We start from the raw sequence: 20,703 nt of genomic DNA, 5'->3' as shown, positions 1-20,703 counted from the left end.
GAATATGTGTCGAGGAAGAAAAGTATGTCTTCAGTGCTTCCTATCTCCCTGTCAAGATGGGAAAGGTCCCATTCCCTCTTCTTTTCCCTCCTTTCCTTTCTGAATTCCATTTCCTATTTAGATAAATTAACTTGAACTTAACATTTAATGGCTAAAATCAAGAACCATTTCTCCCTTCCAGCTAGCATTTGCATTTTTACAGGGGCTTTCAAAAATACCTTAACCCAAGGAATGAGTAATTTGGGAATTCCAAGCCCAGGGTAGGGCTGGTACTTGAAATGGGGAGAGGGGGACGCCCCTCAAATTGTGCCCTTGAAACATTGGCTTTCTCTCTTTGACCATGATTCTAGTTCTGAGAAAACAGGAAGGGGTTCCCTTAGGGGGCCAGGATTGGCCTGGCTGCCTAGTGAGTTCTGTGGGTTTTATTCACAGCAGGCAGAACCCTTGACTGGATGTGCACAGACTCAGAGTACCTGTAAAACTCTGCATGATGCTTACCCATAGGTACTTTTTGGCAAAATGGAAGAAATGTTTTCCAAAATCATTGGTAATTTGAAAAAGGCATGCTCCTTAACTCAGAAAGGTCTGATTCTAGATATGATGAGGAGGAATGGGCATCTGTCTGTATACAGACTTGCTGTGGATAATAGGAAAAGCTAAATGCTATTGCCATGCTATGCTCCTTCTTCTGCGTGAGTGAGGAGAATCAACTCTTAATTTCAATACTCTAGTTACCTCCAATACCAGGGGTTGGATAAAAACATCCTCTGCTCCTTAAGAATCTGCAGACACATTTCTTGTTTGTATACGTTGGTGCAAAAGTAGTTGTGGTTTAAGATGGTCATGGGGGTTTGAAAATTAATTTGGGGAACGTACAGAGGGATAGTGGATGGGGGAGGGGGTTCACACAGTGTGAGGGATATAAATGATAAACGTCTAAGTTTTGCTTTGTCTTGTGCACCTGAAACTAATAAAAAAAAAAAAGGCAAAAAAAAAAAAAGTAGTTGTGGTTTAAAAGGTGATAGATGCAAAAACAACAATTACTTTTGCACCACCCTATGCATCTTTGATGCTGTTCCTTTCATATCTATGTGGAAACACTGTGCTCCCAAATGGGTGAGCGAAAAGACAGCTCATGAAAGGAAGGCGTTGTTGTTAGGTAAGAAAATTCTCCACAAATGGAAGCCCAGGGGAGTTTGCTCGAAGAAGGGACTGGAAACCAAGTCAGATATATGATCCAGTCCGAGTTAGATGTGGCTGGCAGGGGAGCTCAAGTAAAGCAGAGCTCAGGATGGGTGACAACATATCTATAGCCAATCATCTCATGTGTCCACCAGACAACACGAAGCGTTCATGTTTTCATCAATGCATCACTCACACTCATTTCTTTCTATTTCTGCCACTACCATCTTAGACCAAATGGCCATCTTCTTTCAATTAAATGACTGCAGTAGCCAACTAATTGATCTTCTGGCATCTATTTTGGCTTCTCTACTATCCATTTGCTGCACAGTAGCCAGAGTCATTTTTTAAAAATGCAAACCTGATTGTGTCACTCCTCTTCTCTGCTTTAATTTCTTCAGTTTTCACATTGCTCTCAGAATAAAGACCAAAATCCTTAACTGACCTATAAGGTAAGTATGTTTTGCCTCTTGCTGACCTTTCCAGCCTTGTCTCCCACATCTCTAGTCATTTTAGCACATCAGCTTTCTGCCTCAGTGCCTTTGCACATGCTATTTCCTTTGCCTAGAATCCTTCCAAGCCACCCCCAACCCTACACCTACTTTGAACCTATTCAATCTGTTCTGTTTGCCTATTGGTGAATTACAAACTGCTCCCAAATTTAGCAGCTTAACACAATGAATATTTTACTCTCTCACACACAATGTCATGGGTCAGAAATTTGGACAGGTTTCTAAGTGATTTTTCTGTTTCCCTTGGCATCATTACGGTCACTTGGTGGAATGAAGCTAATGAATGGAATAGTCTAGAGCTGCACTCTCCAATTCAGTAGCCACTAGCCACATGTGGCTACTGATCACTGGAAGTATAGCTTGTGTTAATTGAGATGTGCTGGAAGTGTAAAATACCCACAAGATTTTGAATATTTAATGCAGAGAAAAAGAATGTAAAATATCCATTAATGTTTATATTGATTCCATGTTGAGGTTACAATGTTTTAGATATATTATATATTGGATTGAATAAAATATACTATTAAAGTTAGTTTCACCTATTTCTTTTTAATTTTTTAAAGTGGCTACTAGAAAACGTCAAATTACATATGTAGCTTGTGTTATATTTCTATTGGACAGTGCTGACCTAGAGCAAGGTTACTTTTTTCTACAAAAGGCCAGATAGAAAATATTTTCAGTTTTGCAGCCATATGGTTGGTCTGTGTCACAGCCACTTAACTCTACCATTGTAGTACAAAAGCAGCCATAGACAATAACTAAATAAATGGGTCTAGCCATGTTCCAACAACTTTATATATAAGTATAGATGGTGGCTAGATTTGGTCTGCAGGCTGCAGTTTGCTGACCTCTGATCTAGAGAATCCAAGATTTTATTCACGTATGCCTGGTGGCTTGTAGAGATGGCTGGAAAGATGGGCTCAGCTGGAGCTATTGACCCAAAGCCCTACACATGGCCGCTCCAGCATGGTGATCTCAGTGGAATATCTTACACAGTGGCTCAAAGGCCCAGAAAGAGTATTTCATGAAAGACAGAAGCTGCGAGGTTTCTTATGATCTAGCCTTAGAAGTCCCAAACCTCCCTTCTATGCATTCTTTTGATCACACAAGTCTGTGAGGCCAGGCCAGATTCCAGAAGAGATTAAATTCCACCTTTTCATGGGAGGAGTAGCAAAAAATATGTGTCCACCTTTAATCTACCACATCATTCTTCAAATCTCAGTTTAGACTAGTCATATTGTAGGCTCTCAAAGTACGATGACCCTCTCCTTTGTAGCACTTGTCACCATTATAATTTTACATTTATTTGTGTGATTAGTTCATCATTATCTAGTTCCTCTACCAAACTGTAATCCACCCTATAAAGAGGAGCTGTTTCTGGTTTTACTCATAATCATATTCCCAGCATTTAGCACAATGCCTGGCTCAACAAATATTTGTTGAATGAATGAACAATATTATGACACAGCTTGTCAGCCAAGTAACTGTACTAATATTGATCCCACATTTCCCCCTACTGCTCTCAAGCATACCCTGTGACACCCTGGCAGAAGCCTTGTGAACATTCAGGTACATTCCCAGCAGCCTTCTTATTTTGCATTTCAGAAACTTTATAAAAAAGGAAATAAGCCTACCCGAATCCTCCCAGTACCTTAAAGGTAATCACAGCTGCTCTAAAGGGATAGCTTCAGATTCTGGTGGTCCGAGGAGTAATCCACGCAGCGTTCACACCAGAGGCCAACCAAGACCCTGGGCAGCTTTGACCCCTCCTCCGTGTCACTCTCCTCTCACCAGGCTAACAGTGCCAGTCCAGCGAGCCTGCTTTCTCCAGTCACAGTGTGAACTGGCGAAGACAAACAGCCAGGCCCTGAGACTGGGCCCTGGTGGCTCTATTCCTTGTGGTGTCTCCTGCTTTGTTTGGAGCAAGGACTGTTGTATTTGCTGAGGGAGATAAGCATGGCTATCTTCGACACTGGTCCTGCAGCTTGAATTGTAGTTATTTGTGGGCCTTATCTTTCTTTTTAGTACTGGGTAAGGGACCAAGGCCTACACATCTTTACATTTGCCCACAACCCCTACAACAAGCCTGACACTGAGTAAATTCAGTTAATGTTTGCATGAGAGATGGTCTCAGGGACACTTCCAAAGACACCAGTACACTTATCAGCACTTTTTCCTGGTACCCTGATCACCACTTATATTTTAGACAAAGTTGCGAAATGGGGAACATTTTTCTTTGTTGCTCCCAACTTCTGCCTTGGAATCCTCTCACTTCCTGCGTCGTCATGTCTGCACTTCCCTGTCTCACCCCGTTGCTGGTTCCCACCACTCTACATCCCTTCATACTGCCTTTTGCCTGAACTAGGTCCCACGTGTCCTTCAGACCTGAGACACAAAAGATCCCTTCTTTATTCCCTGCTTTTTCTGCCCAAATACTATTTCCTCAGAGCTCTCTTGGGTGAGGCTTAGCTGGGACACAGTCACGTGTGTCTGGAGCTAAGCCCACACCAGGAAACTGATTATCTGTCCAGGGCTGGAGGGGAGACGAGCATTCTCTGCCTGGCATATAATGGGTGCTCAAGCAGTATTTGTGGAATGAATGGAAGGTCAGCACAGAAACCACCCTGATACAAAGGGATACTTTTGGACCCTTCCCACCCCCATCCCAGCCTGTTTCCCTGAATATCACACTCTGATTCCAGGAGCCACCGTCACAGTTGGCCCTGGAACTGTACTGCTCCCCTGTTACTCTTAGAGTGGGTGGAATCAGAATCCTTTCCACTTGCTGCCACAGCAAACTGGCTGGCACTACGTCAGTCTTTAAAAAGAACACAGTGGGTTTAAATCTTAATTCTGTCATTTACTAGCAGGGTAGCTAGAGCAAGTTCCTTAATTTCTCCAAGACTCTATTTCTTCATCTGTAATATGGGGGCAAAGAATCCCACCTTATTGTGAGGACTAATAGTATAATTAGTCATTCAGCTGACTCTCACATTCTATGATGAGCCAGACATGTAACGTAAGAGAAAGTGGTGTACAGTGGGTACTCTTCTTTGGTTTCTGAAGTGAACCTCCAGCTATACGGAGGCTGCTCATTTCAGGTTGTGACCAGTTCACCCACTTATAGACCTTATGCTGCTCACAGCTGACAGAAATCTCTCAAAGAATCTCCCCCGCAAATTCTTAGGTTCTTTCCTCTCCCATTCCCCTTTTTGCTCTCTCCCTCCAAAAGCCAGAGTTTCTTCTTCTCAGGCCCTCTGGAGAGAGCTGTGACTGGTGCTTGTGGTTGAGAGTCCATTCCTGAGGGAGCAGTGACATTTCTGTTCTCCTTGAGAGCCAACAACATTGAAGAAACTGGCTTGCTAACCCAACCCCCCACTCACTCACACAAACACACACACACACACACACACACACACACACACACACACACATACACACACACACAATGGCTAGAATTGAGAGAAATTCTTCTCTCGGGCATTTATACTTTTTATAAAAGAAGATCATGTCGATCACACGTACTTTAGCACCATATTTTAATAGGGTCTCCGACAAACTAAGTGTCCAAAGTGTTATCCAAGACTGTGCATTCTCCAAATTAATGTTAGTGACGATTACTAGGACTGTCACTGCTGGGCCAGGATTTTGAAGAGGGACGTGAGCACTGTCCCCAGATCCTTGAAAGGCTTTGGCAAAGTGTGTTAGGCTTATTCTGGGTAGTTTCATAGAAGGTCTCCAGTATCAACGAGAAGAAGTTCAGAGGAAGCAGTTTATCACTTAGTGGAGAGCGTTTGCAAATAGAGAAGTCAAAAAAACAGTGTTGACTTCCTCGTATACCCGCTGCTCTTCCCCCCTGAAGGACATTTATAGGCCATTTATCCAAGATTTCCTAGGGCTAATAATTTCATGTCATTATTGGAATTCAAGGTGATTTGCTCAATTTCTAGCAAAATACAATTTGATTTTATCCCCTTGTTCAACACATGCCCGGAAATAAATACCTTTGATTAGGTCAAACATGCTGGTTTTTGGTTTGCAAAAAATGGGAGCGTCCTCTATTAGGTGGGAGTTCAGGCTCAAAATGTTCTCAGTCCTGAGATTCTATGATAAATAGGATGGTGGTGGTGATTTAATATGAGGACGTGGCCAGAAATCAAATGGAGAACTCTCTTTCCGGGCTCTGTCATTGAGTGGTGTCAGCTTTGGCCCAACAGACAATGCCCAAGCTCTGAAACCCACTGCAACCCCTGGAAGGGAGGGAGAGAGCCGTCAGGAGGGTGTGAGGCTCAGCTGCTGAGCATCTAGATTGTGCTTTAGCGACTGGATGTATTCGCAACTCATCACCACAATGCACTAATTTTCTAATTAGTTACTAATTTGCACTCATTTAAAATAAAATAGAGAGCTCCTACAAATTAGTAAGGAAAATAAGAAAATGGCAAAAGACCCAAATTAAAAGTCGGCAAAAGAAATATATAGACAGTCATGGAATAGGAAATACAATCTGATTCCAGGATGGGGAGTTATTGTGTATAGAGTTTCATTTGAAAAGATGCTGATGCTCCTAATAAAAGAAATTCATTTTAAAATTACAGTGAGAACTACCTCACACCCATTGGGATGATACAAAAAAAAAAGTGTTAGCAAGGATATGGTGAACTTGCATCTCTTGTGCACTGCTAATGGGGTTGTAAAATGGGGTACAACTGCTATGGAAAACAGTATGAAGTTCCTCAAAGAAATTAAAAGTAGAATTACCATGTGATCCAGTAATTCCACTTCTGAGAATATTCCCAAAAGAAATGAGAGCAGGGTCTCGAAGAGTATTTGTACATCCATGTCCATTAAAGCATTATTCACAATAGCCAAAAGTGAGAAGCAACTCAAATGTCTAGCCACAGATGAATGGATAAACAGTGTGGTGGATAGATAGATAGATACATACATACATAGATCTAGAGATAATGTTGAATATTATTCAGCCTTTAAAAGGAAGGAAATTCTGACACATGCTACAACGTGGATGAGCCTTGACTACATTATGCTAAGTAAAATAAGCCAATCACACACACACACAAAAATACTGTATGATTCCACTTTATATGAGATACCAAGAGTAGTCAAATTCATGGAGACGGGGTTGGGGATAGAGGAGAATGGGGAGTTATTGTGTACAGAGTTTCAGTTTTCTTGGAGATGGAGGATAGTGGTGATGCTTGCACAACAATGTGAATGTATTTAATATCACTGTACACTTAACAAACTAGTAAGATGGTAAACTTTATGTATATTATACTACAATGAAAAGTGATTTTTAAAATTAAACAATGAGATGTCATTTTAACCTTCTATTGGCAAAGATCACAAATTAGAAAACATACTATGTTGGCAAAAGTGGCATGAAAATAAGCACACTCATGTTTTGTTGGTGGGAAACACAAACATATGATCTTGGAGGAGAACGATTTTTCAATATTTGTCAAGATTAAAATTGCAATTACCCTTTGACCCTTTGGTCAAGCCATTGTACTTCTAGGAAGATGGCCTACTCCCACATATATGATTTGACATATGATCGAGGTTTTTCATTGCAGCAAAAGACTGGAAACAACCTCCATGTCCACTGATAGGAGCAACTAAAATAAATTATTACTATCCTATAGAATACAACAGAATAACATGCAACTGTTAGAATTAGGATACCCAGTATATGCTGATACAGAACAATCTCCAAGGTAGTGGTAATTATGCAAACATGTATATACTGTGCTACCGGGTGATTAAAAATAAAATGAAAAAAAGAATACGGGTCTATCTTTTCATTTTGTTTTGCCTAAAATAACTGCAAATAAAGGCAAGAAACTGTTAACAGCTAACAGTTGTCACTCCAATTATGTCTATGAGGGAAAACTAGACAGCTAGGGGACCATATGCAGGTATAATGTAGTCAATTTTTGTAATTAAAAAAAAGAGAGAGGTTATAGTCTAGAAGGGATGAAACATCAGACACTTTTTAGACCAAAGCCCTGCGCTGAATGATGTGGGAACAGAGGAAGGGTGTCTAGCATAGACAGGGATGGGATCTAGCATAAAGGGCCCAGGGATGACTTCTAGACAATCCATCCCCAAGGAAGAAATTTCTGCTATTGGGTCAGGAATAGTTGTGCATTTTCTCTTAAGCGTTGGTTTGTTTTTATCTTATAGACAGATCTATAAATTAATTCACCAATTAGGTTTTCCTTTCACTTTGGCTGTTAGAAACTACAAGCCATACTCATTACCTGCACCATGCATGGTGGGCAGATTTCTATGGTAAGCATTTAGCATTTGCCTTGTACTTGGCTCCATTTTGTATTCCTGCATTTGGTTCGCATTTCTCCTGTTTCTAATATTGGTCATCTTTCCTTATTCTATGCCTGTAAGCCTTTTTGGTCTAAGTTGGGATAACTGGGTGAGTGCAGAAAGAGGGAGGCAGGGAGAGGAAGAAAGAGAAGACAGAGGTTAAAAAAGCAATGCCTATCATTTTCCTCAGCTCTGTTATAAAGTGATACTGTAGTGCCGTGGTTCTCAAAGTGGGGTCCTTAGACCAGCAGCGTTGTCATCACCTGTGAGTTTGTTAGACATGAGTTTCACCCAACCTACTAAATCAGAATCTCTGTGGATGAGGCCCAGGAAACTACTTTAACATACTCTCCCAGAAGATTTTTATGCACATTTAAATTTGAGAACCACAGAGAAAGCAAAGGAATGTTGATTTCTAAACCTAACCATTTTGCATTTGCCCCATCATACCCATTGTATCGGCCAAGATAAGCAATGCTACTGTGATAAACAATGCAAAAAATTAAAAAATCATTAGCTTAACACAATGAAAGTTTATTTTTTTGTTCATGTCACAGTCCAGTATAAATCATTGGGGCTGGAGAGAGCTGTCTTGTTTTTTGTTCCGCAAACCAGCTTCCTTTTAAAGTGAGGCTTTGCCATCCCTTAGGCCCTTGGACTCCTCCTCTGAATCCTCTGCATTCAAAAGGCAGGGGAGGAGGGGAAGAGAGAGCAGTTTTAATGGCAGGTCTGAAAGTAACATCCATCTTTTCTGCCCACAATTCCATTGGTGGGAACCCAATCACATGGCCTTTCTAACTGAAGAGGAGGCTGAGAAATAGGGCGTATCTTTGGAGCTAGGAAGGAAAAAAAATGACTTTGGTGAACACATAGCATGGTTGCTGCCACACCTATGGACCTGAGTGAATCCCAAACTCCACTTGTCATGTTTTGGTTTTTGATTTCATTTTCTAATCACATTTTCTTTTTTCTTTTTTCGCTTTAGCACTATGGAACTGAGTGGTACTCTCCTTGCGATGGTCTTCTTCTTCTTCTCTGGTAAGAAACTTTGGCTTTGTAAAGTCCTAGATTCCTTCCACTGTCTCCTGATGAGTCTGACCACTGCAAGCCCCCGCCCGAGACTTGGCCAGGTTTCACTCACTTTCTAGTCAGCGTTGCACAATACCACATGAAAAAAAAAAAAAAAAAGAAAAAAAAAACTTTTCTGGAGAAGGAAACATCATGACTGGGAACAGGTGTCTTGGCTGATGGCAGGCCTAGCCTGGGATGGAGCCCTACACCCTCTGTGCATCTTCCTCCTCTGCCATCTCATACCCATGGTGCAGTATTCACAAAGTAGGGCACACATATTTGCTCCACACATATTCCCTTCTGGTCTTCTCTGTTCCCATTTCTGGCATTCTCAGGCTTTTTGAAATAGCTGATGGGCTTCTAAAAGTCTCCTTCCATTAGGGAGCATTGGTTTCCATGTTCCCTACCTTTCCTCTCCCCTCCTCTGTCTTTCCCACCAGCCAACACCTGTAGATCATACTCGCCACTGCTTGTTGGGAGGAGCAAAAATCCCAGCCCTCCTACTACCTACTTCAGTGACCGTCAGCTAGTTGCATCAGGTGATTTACCATGAAGCTAATGAAGCTGAGCTGCAGGGTTTCACATTTGCACAAGCTCTAGCCAAAGCCCTCCAAGACTCTATGAAGGGCCCTAGCTGTGTGGTCACGTGTCTCATGCTTTGGCAAAACCTTCAAAAGTAAGGTATTTTAACCACAAGTTAAGACCACTGCCTCTCTTTACTGCGACTTTGCTCTTCATCACGTTCTCCTTTTCTTGGGTGGTGTTGTAGTAGCCATGGGCATTTTGCACTTGAATTCTTCATTCCTTTTCTTAAAGAGCTCCTCCCCACCAAAAAAAAAAAAAAAATTAGAAGTGTTAGGCCTCACAGAACTTGTGTCCTCCCTGTTCGCGGCTCCTCTCTGAGTTTCAGTTTCTTCATCTGCTAACAAGTTGGTGGGGTTCCTATCACACATCCTATGACTGGGTGTTTTTAGTTTCTCCTGTCCCAACACTTCGTGCTGCTCATTGTCCCCACCCTCAGCACTGAGAGGGAAGCCATCCCACACGCACATCCTGGTGTGGGGCAGACAGGGAGGGTGAGCCTACAATTCAGCTACAGCAGTACGCAGGCTGACCCTGACTAACCAACCCAGCCGGAAGTTTGGCTCTGGCTGTAGTACCATCTTTCCCTGAAAATAAGACCTAACCAGAAAATAAGCCCTAGCATGATTTTTCAGGAGGACATCCCCTGTATGGAAGCCCTACTGCATCTTTAGGAGCAAAAATTAATATAAGACCCAGTCTTATTTTCGGGGAAACACGGTAGTTCTAGATCTCAGCCACACCTGTGCAGACCCACTTTGGGTGTTTTCTATAGATGATTCAGATGGTTATAGACACCAGCAAGTGGGGAAACCATTCACCAAGATAGAGGACAGGAACGTTTGAAGGGGAGGAAGAGAGTATCTATTGCTATTTAAATAGCAGTATCGAGCGGGCAATTGGATATGGATATCTGGAACTCTAGTGAAAGTTTTTGGCTGGAGATAAGCATCAGTGAATTATTAGTTTATATTTGGCAGTTGAATCCATGGAGATAGAGGACAAAAGTCAGAAACAGTGTGGAGACTAAGGAGAAGATCAAAAGCAGGCACTCGAGATAATCATTACTTAAGGAGCGAGCAGAGAAAACTGACCAGGAGGTCAGAGACTGGGAAAGAATAGAGTTTCAGGGAGAGATGGCCAACAGTTTGATATTCAACAAGATTAGGTCTGAAAAGCTCTCTGCTTTGGGAATGATAGGGAGTCACTGACCAACTTTGCCAGGGAAGGTTTGGCAGAGGATGGGGACGAAGGCAGTAATTGCTGCTTACTTTTCCCTGGAGCCTGACTACAAGAGAAAGACAAACTAAAAGCAGTAGCAGAGGAAACTGCTGGAGTCTCTGCTGTGCGAAAGGGAGGGTGGTAAGCAGAGTGAGCAGCCCAGAGGTCAGGTTAAGTGGAAGGGGAGACAACAGGTTTGTAATGTCATCAGTCTGAACAATTGAATGACTTCCTTCAGGAGTGCTCAACCATTCAGTTGTAAGAACAGATATGTAGATCTAAAGTAAAGTGTTCTTGAAATAAATTCTGCACAAAGGGACAAGTTTATTGAAGTTGCTGGCAAGAGAATGACTGAAAAAATACACTATCACTGTGCTGTCCAATATGATAGCCACTAGCCACATGTGGCTATTTAAATTACTTAGAACTAAATAAGGTTAAAAATTCAATTCTCAGTCGCACTAGCTACATATCAAGTGCTCAGCTAGTACAGTGGCTGCTGACTACCATACGGGTGAGCACAGATGTAGATCACGTCCATCGTTGCATGGTTCTTTTGGAAAGCCCTGCACTGTAGGGTCTAGACTGGATCAAGTCGAGGTCTTGATGAAGTCAAAGAACAGACATAGGTGAAGTAATGAAGTGCAAATCTTGAAGGAAGCTATCTTCCTGGACAGAGACAGGTACATCGAGGTTTTAGATTCTTAGGGCAGAGTTATTCTTGGTGATAAGATTCACAGTCATGTCATGGGAGACGGGCTGCTAGTAGAGCCTGTGGATGAATCTCTGAAGTGGAGAAGTTTCAAGAACTTTGAGGCAAGGTTGCTAAACTCATCCATACTGAAGTCACCCAAATAGATAGTAATAATTGGTTGGAAAGAAAGATCTTGCCTCCAATGCCAAAATGCTCAGTGAGCAAGGAAGTATTGACAAATGAAAGGCTTTACTAGGCTTCCAGGGGACCTAGTAAAGCTTTGGAGGAAGTTTAGTAAAAGAAGAAAATGTCATGAGTACAGATAAGCATAGTACTAGGAGAACTAGATGATCCTTGAATACATAAGACGTGCATGTGGGAAAGTGGCCAGGGAAGACTCAAGTCCCAGGTCGGGTCAGAGACTGGGTTAGAAGACAAGGTTAGAAGACTCTAGTTTTTGTGTGACATTCATACAATATATGACTGAAGAAGTCCTCAAGTATCATTTGAAACAAAGTCTTCCAGCTGATTTGGAAGGTGTCTAGATGGATTCTTGAGTGCCCGGTTCCTGACATCATCATAGCCCCCAGTTATAGCTAGACCCAGACCACATGTATTACCCAAGAGCTGGGGAGCAGACAGAGTCTCAATGCTGACCCATCACTGCAGTCCCAGTGAGTCCAGGACCTGGGTGGCCTAGGGTCTGGTGTTAAAACAGGGGAGGCCTAAAGCCACTTAGGAAAAATAGACCTTGAGCTAAATCTTTCCCATATGTCAGAGAAGGGATTAGCATGCGTAGCTCTGAGTGACGTCATGGAAGCCAGTGTTTGGGGAGGAAGTATGTAGTATAAATTGTGAAATACTTTCAGTTCCATTCAGAATGGGCTTCAGAGTGATTTCCACCCCAGGGTGAGAAGAGAGGGTTTTGCTAGAAAAATATTGTTCCTGTCATTTTCTCCTCTGTTCCACTTGGGAGGCAGAGGTAGAGATCTCCTACTGCAGCTTCTCAAACTGGAGCTCTTATTAAAATACAGATTCTGACTCAATAGGTCTGGAGATGGGGAGGCAGAAAGTATGCATTTCTGACCAGTCCTCCTCGCCCACCCCCTGATGCCCATGGCTTTAGAACACAGACCACGCTCTCTGTTGGTAGGTGAGGAGGGGAGCAGATAGCTGGGCAGGGGGAGGAAAAGCCCTTATAATCCTTGGGAGAGGGGTTCTGGGTCAGAGAAGCTAGTCTATGAGTGAAGAGAGTAGGTGGGAAGGAGAGAGGATACTGTGAGACTCAGCAGAAAAACAACCATAAATCAGGAAGCCAGAAGCCAATGGCGAAGTCATTTTCAGGCCCAGAGGGCACAGATGACCACTGAGTGATAACAACCTTGACCGTTAACTGGCAGAATTTCCAACTCTGTGTTTGGTTTCTCCATTAGGTCATTTGCCCTATATCATATGGCAAGTTACTGGTATAACCAGAATCAGTTTCCCCAGAGATAGTGCTAGAAGCTTTTACAGTAGGTGGCACTCTTACCTTATCATTCAGAGTTTAGCAAAGGAATAGCAGGAGCCTCAGGATTGTCTTGAAAGGTAATTACTGAATACAGTATATTTTCCTTAGGTCCCCCTTTCACTGTTTCAGATACCCAGGTAGATTTTCCCACCTCTCTCCTCTATGGGAAATGTATCCTGTATAGATGCTGCATTTTATACTTTTAAGTGCTTCACAGGATTCTACTGAGCAGAATGCAATAGGCAGTGATTCAAACTTGTGCCAACTCTCACTGATGCCTGGAGTCCTCTTCCCTTTGAGTTCAAGACCACTGCCAACTCCCCTGATTATTTGCTCTCACTGGGCCACTCTGCACACAGTTCAGTTTAGCCAAGTGCATGGCACTGTTATTTGTCCTTCTACTTCCTCTTAGAAGAGAAGCTCATTGATCAGATCAATTTAATTTCTTCTCCTACCATCCTTCAAAGAACACCTCAAATGAAACTCCTCTCATCTCTCTCGTCAACCTACTCCCCTTTCCTCCTTAGTATCGGCACCCCTTTACTGAAGTTCTGAACGATGAAACTTTATTTAAAACCCACCCTAACTTCCTCTTCAAGGTGGCATCTAACATCATATTAACTAAGAAATAGCATTTCCCCCCCTAACTCTGCACTTCTCACCCACCACTAATTTCTTGGCCAAGTCTTTCTGTGACCTAAAATAAGTCCTGCAAAAACCCTATAATCAATCACATTTAAGAAGTTAGGTGGCCCAAATCCCTTCCACAAACTCTAATATGCCCTCAGGTTTCATCCCTTTCTCTGAACTCTCCCAGAGACTCACCTCCTTCAGGGGTTGTAAAAATTTCCAAGGCAATGCATACTGGGAAGAGCAAGTTTGTGGTAATAGGGATTTCCCCAATACTCCAAAAGCACATCCTGACCTTCCCATCTATGATTCATTACCAGCATTTCATTCATGTCCAGCATTTCATTCATGTGCCTTAAATCGTCTTTGGCCACCACAATCCCAAAACAACCATCACATTTGCCCAGTTCTCTTTCTGATCCCTGAAAGAGCTTAGAGAGGTCACTGAGATTAGAGGCATTGGGTGACTATATGTGTCATTTCCAAACTGTTTTATATCCTTAGGAGAGCTGGCCTTGACAGCAGCAGTCATGAGGGAAGCTCTATAAAGGGAACTATTTGAATTTCAAAGGTATTACTCAATGTCATGTTCAACTATTGAGGCATAATGAAAAGGGGGATATCAAATTGTTACCATTATCAGAAATCTTTCCACTATAGCAGGCCAAGGAATCAGGGGGTAGGAAAGAAAAGGGAAAACTTTTGGAGATGGTGTAGAAGTAACGGGGCCTGTAACAGCTACAGTGAAAAAAAATCAATATTCAGATTAAAGGAAGATAGCAGATAAGTGAGTTGTCCAACTGCTGGTTTTCCCTATTCTGGGATTAAATTCACAGGACCCTAGTACTGGAAAGATCCTTAGAATAGTTAGTTCACCCCTTCATTAAGCAGATAAGGAAACAGCCTCATAGCAGTTGCATTTGGATCAGGTCGCACACATTTGGTTAGCAGTGGAATGAGAACAAAAGTCCTCTCTTCAGATGCCAAGATGTACGCACCATCCCAGAGTTAAACATCTGCTTCTTCAATCTCATTACTGACAAGATAGCATTCGGGTATTGTAGAAAGAGAAATGGAGTTGTTGTTTTTCTTCCTTCTTGTTTCCTTCTTGTCCAACCTTTCCACCTTTCCTTTTTTAGATGCTGCTTCCACCATACAGTATTTGGCATATTTCAGTGAGACTGGAGACCTTCCATGCCACTTTATTAAGCCTCAAAACACAAGCCTGGATGAGCTGGTTGTGTTTTGGCAGGACCAGCATAATCGAGTTCTGTATGAGCTATATAAAGGGAAAGAGAAGCCGGAAAATGTTAATCTCATGTATAAGGGTCGCACCAGCTTGGACCAGGACAATTGGACCCTGCGACTCCACGATGTTCAGATCAAGGACAGGGGCTTGTACCAATGTTACGTCCATCGCCAAGGGCCCAATGGACTCGTTTCCATCCACAATAAGAAAACTAACCTATTTGTGCTCGGTATGTTGTCCCCGGCATGTTCCCACCCATGGCACTTCTAGATGACACTGCGATGAGCAGAGAAACATTGGTGGGGGAGGGGGCAACCTGTAGAGAGAAGGCAGAGGACAGCCATTTCTGGGAAGTCCACTTGAAGGGAGTGCAGGCTTTGGGAGTAAGGAACTGAAAGTCCTTTGTACTTTTTATAGTTTGCTTCTGAAGGATCAGTAAGAATCTGCTTTGGGGACAAAAGAGCTAACTGAACAAAAGGAACATGGGTAATTTGGCTATTACTAAGGTTTACATAACCAGATAGGCCTCAAATCTCTTTTACATTATTTTTTTTCCCTTGATCCAAGATTTCTTACCCACTAAATCTTTGGCTGGAGCTCCTAGAGAGGGTGACAGCTAACTAATTTGGGTTTTCCCTTCGAGCTCCCAAAGTTTGCTTATGACTTGTTTGCTGCCCAACCATGAGCCTGGTAGACAGAAGGGAAATAACCCAATGCACACAGTCCAAACACTGGCAAACCAACTCCTCTGTTTCTCCAGCCCTTGAAAAGCCCAAATGTCACTACAGATTTTTCTAAAATTATAATGTAGTAAAATTAATTGTTTTTATTTTGGTGTACAGGTCTGTTAACTTTAACTTAGGTATAGATTTTGTAACCCCCACTCTAAACAGGATACACAACATTCGCATCACCCTAAAAACATTTCCTCTTGTTATCCCTTTATAATCATACCCTTGCCACACCCATAACACCTGTTCTGCATCCTGTAGGCCTGTCTTTTTGAGAACATCATGTGAATGGAGGTGTTAAGCTTGTAACCTTTTACAACCAACTTCTTTTATTCAACATAATGCCTTTGAGATTCATTCAAGTTGTTGCATGTAGCAAAAGTCTGTTCCTTCTGATTGCTGAGTAGCATTCTGTTGTTTATTCACTCAACCCATGAAAAGAGATTGGATTGTTTTCAGTTTGGGGCTATTATGAATAGAGCTTCTGTAAACATTCCAGTACAAGTCTTTGTGTGAACATAAATTTTCCTTTCTCTAGGGTAGATACCCAGATGTGGGATTACTAGAGCCAGATTAATTGATGGACCTGGAAAACACAGATTAATACCAATTCCTAAACCACAGGGTAAAGCAGAGGCAAAAATAGGAATAGAATGAGGAGTTACTCCCTTTAAGCCCTGTGTGATTCAAACTAGGCTGCAGGGCTTTTAGAACCTTTAACCAAAGTCTCAATCAATGTTTTGACATTTCAAAGTGTTATAGAGGAACATGATGTGTTTGGGGGGGGAGGGGGGGCAATGACAATCATTTTTGTTTTAATAGTTTTATATTTATTTTAATATGTATTAGAAAAGCTTTAACTTATGCAACCTGTAATTTCACAGCTATTGCTAATAAGACTATAATGCAGGAGCCTTCTACCTTCTACAGACCACACATAGTACAAGCAGAGTGAGTGGTTAAATAGTGTGTTGATATAGCAAAACTTGTAAAGAGGGCATGCAAGTCACTGAAATTTCAGCAACAATATACTAAATTACAGTATGTAGACCCTGCAAACAACCTAGTAACTATAGGAGAGCAAGGATTTGGCTGGCAGAAGGGGCTAGGTGCCAGTAGTCCATAAAAACCTGAATGGCAAACAAGGCAAGAGCAGCTCTGTGTTTATCAAGATCATACATTTTTTCCTAAAAATAACTGGGTTTGCCCTTCATCTCATCATATATGATGAAGACACCTTGACAGTCATGCCCCAAACTAGTATTTGGAATTTCTAAATCCAAAATCCCCATCTGCCCACTTACTACCATCTTACTTGAGTTTCTGGAAGATATGGTCCAGAGCAGGCCAGCACCATGAACTCTGTTAGTCTCAATCCTTTTCTGCTCTCTTGGTCTCGCTGGAAGATACCGCATGGGACACTTGGATCCTAAAGTCAGACCACTTTTCCTTCCAAAGACTTTATTCCCTAGAACAGTGGCCTCGTTGTAAATCTTCGGTGACTCAATTTCAGCCCTCCTATCGCTCAGAGAGCATCCCCTTGATTTGGGTAAGCAGGAAGTAAGCATAGCCCCAAACTCCATTATTGAAAAATAAATGTGAGGTCAGTATATGGCTCTCACCATGGGCTGAGGCCCACACTTTAAACACCCCAAGGCTCCCAGGTATGCCCCAGAGAGTTCCCAAGTCAGGTACCTAGTTATTTGCTCTTCTCTTCTAGATACATCTAAATGTAGACTGAATTTCTTTCTTTTTTTTTTTTTTTTTTTTTTTTTTGCATCTCTATTCTGCTTTCAGCTAACTTCAGTCAACCTGAAATCAGCCTAGTTTCTAATAGAACAGAAAATTCTGACAACATAAATTTGACCTGCTTATCTACAAAAGGTTACCCAGAACCGAAGAAGATGTTTATTGTACTAAACACTGAGAATTCAACTACCGAGTATAATGCTGTCATGAATATATTTCAAGATAATGTCACAGAACTATACAACGTTTCTGTCAGCTTGTCTCTCCCAGTGTCTCCTGAAGCAAATGTGAGCATCTTCTGTGACCTGGAACCTAAGCTAACACAGACACGGCTTCGCTCCCAACCTTACAATATAGGTAAAGCTGCTTCCTAAGACTATTTCTTTTATCAGGTATTATATACAAATGGTTATGGCAGATCGTCCAATGTCCCGAGCTTACCAGGAAACTTCCAACTGAGCCATTTGATACTATTAGGAAGGACACAGACAGAGAGTTCCTGCTTCCTCTGAGTGCTGCAGGGGCCAGGAGGCTACGAACCTATGGTGCACTTGAGGAAGCATGTTCTTAAGCCCTGAAATAATTGATCGAGTTTTTTGGGGCTACCTTTGGATAGAAGATTCTGAAATTTAGGTCAAAAAATGCAGTATTCCTCCTGGCTAGAATTCTTCCATTTGTTCCATTCATTAACACACACACACACACACACACACACACACACACACACAACATGTGTACGTACATACAGCACTTGTTATGAGCACAGACATTGTTGGTTGCAGGGCTGAAAACTGAAAGGTAGAAGGCCCTTGAGGACCCTCTAGTAGAATCAGAACTCCATGATGTACACATATGAAAAACTGGATTTTAAAAAGATTGGTTGGAATCTAAATTATATCATGTGGAAATATGTGACTAAATTTGAAAACAAGAGTGATTGATAATCAGTTCTATAGGCAATCAGATGTAAGCAAGTTCTTTGAGGGCCCGGGAAGTTTTCCTAAAAGAAGTGGGATCTGATAGCGCAATAAAAGAAATAATTGGCTTAATAAGTGTGGTGAAGTGATAACAGGTATTCAGACTTGTGGTGCCTTCTTGAACAGGAAGAAAAATTCTGACACAGCCTCCAGGCTTAGGAAGTGAGAGGGCCACAATCGATGAGCAGTATCTAACGTGGGCACAGGTGGTGGTGGTAGGCATCAGTATATATGTGTTAAGGAAAGACTCAGAAGCAGAAATTCTTGTGGCGGGTTGATAGTGTAGTATGGAGACCAGTCCAGCTGGAGGAAAGGGTTGAAACTAAGCAGTGTCTGCTAATAGAAGCCTGCGTTTTAAAGTCACGGCTTTGCGCTTGAGGGAATGCATGCATATTTGAAACCCCACTTTTGATTAGCAGTAACTACAAGATTTTTTCCTGGAATAAAGGCCCTCTGCCCCGACACTTGTCCAATTACTGCCTGTTCTGATCCTGACCCCTCGCTGCCCCTATTTGCCTTCTGCTTGCATTGGCCCTTGTCCAATTATGGCCCTTGGCTTTGTCCCCTCCTAAATCACCCTTCCCAGTCCGTAGTCCATCCTCCGGCTTTGCTGCCTCCTCACTCCTGAGGTCTCATGGTTCAAACATAACTTGGCCCGTGGACACATTCTTATATATAGCCTCAGGGGCCAATCCTACCAGCCAACTTTACTAGTGGGCCAATCCTCTCTCCTGGTCCTGATTTCCTCTGCTCAAACACCTCTGCCTCTGAGAGTCCAGTAAATGGTGAGACCCCCCCAGTCTGTCCTGGTTGCTTCTACTGTAGCCTCTCTTGGCCTAGTAAGAGGCCTCTCCCAAGCTATCCCTGAAGTTCAGCACCTTCTTGAAGCCACCAGTATCACCACACATGATATGCCATGGCTCCCACAGTCTATAAATGAATAGAGCCTGGCCATCACTATAGCCTCATCATGACTCACCTTTCTGCTGCTTCTCAGATATTGCCCAAACCTTCCCAGCTATACCATCTTCAGAAACGTTTCAGCTCTAGCTACCTCAGGAAGACAAGGCTTGCCTCTCTGTGTCCCTATTCTAGGGCTTGATCAGAAGAGGTTAGACCCTGAGTCAAAGAACCTTTTTGGATATCAAAAGGTAGAGGTCTCCATGTTAACAAGCATAACCCCCATTTATTAGGAATGCCAAACAGGCTCAAGTAGGATAAACTGGGACTCAGAAAGTGTTGAATAAGATCTGCAGTGCCAACAACTCCTTAATGTCTCATGAACAGGGATTGGGTCCACAAATTGCAGCTAAGTTAATGGAAGGTCAACTGGTCCTGTCTTCCTAAATAACTACTAGGACTGTTTCCATAAATGTTTATAGAGCAGACCACTCTCTCTAAGTTTTTGCCCCAAATCCCGTTTTTCAACTTCCTAGAGACTTATGAGTCTCTGTGCAAGGAAGTAAGTCAGTCTTGACCTCCCAGGAGCTGATTCTGATCCTGATAACTCAGAGCATGAGGAGATAGCAAAGTTTTTCTAGTAGGTGAGACATGCTGAAAGCCATGCTTGAGGAAATCTGCTGTGGAAAAAACTAAACAAACGAAAAAACAAAACTGGACATAGGAGGCCTATGCGGAGGCTGTTATATTTGTCTGGGTGAGAGGTGTCTGGAACCTGATCTAGAGATGATAGTGGCTGGAGGAATTATTACAAGGGAAACGTTTGGACCGGGGGCTGAGGGAGCAGGGCATCACGCAGATGACTGTACATTCAGAGCCTCAGCACAGATTCCAGAATCTAGGGCCAGGTGGATCCTCTTCTGGATCACAGTCATCGTCAACCCAGCTCCGGGAAGGGAAGGGAGCTCAGTCCAGGCATTTGGCCAGAGGCACTGGCTTGGTTCTTAGTTAGCTGCTGAAGACCCCGTGACTGGGATTTCAGGCTCTTCTGTCATTAGAGCCGTGGGGAGATGCTGGCATGTAAATAATAGAACAGCAGTAACTATAAACCTTTTATAATCAACCTTCCTGGCTGATTGAAAACTTGTGGTCATTTCTAGATGCAAAGTCACGTAACACACGCCAGCTTTTCACAGACCATGGCATCCTGATTACAACTCTACCTGTACTGTTGTCCATTGTGTGCGTGATGGTGTTTTCTCTAATAGTAAAGAAAAGGAAGAAGAAGCAGCCTGGCCCCTCTCATGAATGTGGTGAGTCAGTGCTTGTTCTCTCTGCAGAGTGCAGATA

The 20,703-nt window shown here is 42.5% G+C and overlaps 1 protein-coding gene across 18 annotated transcripts in view; it reads left to right on the top strand.

Moving 5' to 3' along the window:
* Positions 1-20,703, top strand: part of CD86 (CD86 molecule) — an 80,561-nt gene that overhangs the window by 25,380 nt on the left and 34,478 nt on the right. For 10 of the 18 annotated variants that reach the window (XR_012495960.2, XM_019714041.3, XM_074331090.2 and 7 more), the window contains exons 2-5: positions 9,025-9,077; positions 14,887-15,225; positions 17,525-17,833; positions 20,514-20,666. Coding sequence is in view for 16 of the 18 variants with exons in the window: in XM_019714041.3 (XP_019569600.1) it covers positions 9,025-9,077; positions 14,887-15,225; positions 17,525-17,833; positions 20,514-20,666 (854 nt within the window). In the remaining 2 variants the exon portion in view is untranslated. The remainder of the gene's footprint in view (positions 1-9,024; positions 9,078-14,886; positions 15,226-17,524; positions 17,834-20,513; positions 20,667-20,703) is intronic. The other 8 variants (XR_012495970.2, XM_019714047.3, XM_019714045.2 and 5 more) reach the window with 1 other exon arrangement.

This window comes from Rhinolophus sinicus, chromosome 17 (assembly GCF_057876585.1).
Source record: "Rhinolophus sinicus isolate RSI-liver-muscle chromosome 17, RSI-T2T, whole genome shotgun sequence".
Taxonomy (NCBI): Eukaryota; Metazoa; Chordata; class Mammalia; order Chiroptera; family Rhinolophidae; genus Rhinolophus; species Rhinolophus sinicus.
The sequence above is the reverse complement of the archived record's forward strand: the minus strand, read 5'-3'. Positions and strand labels throughout refer to the sequence as shown.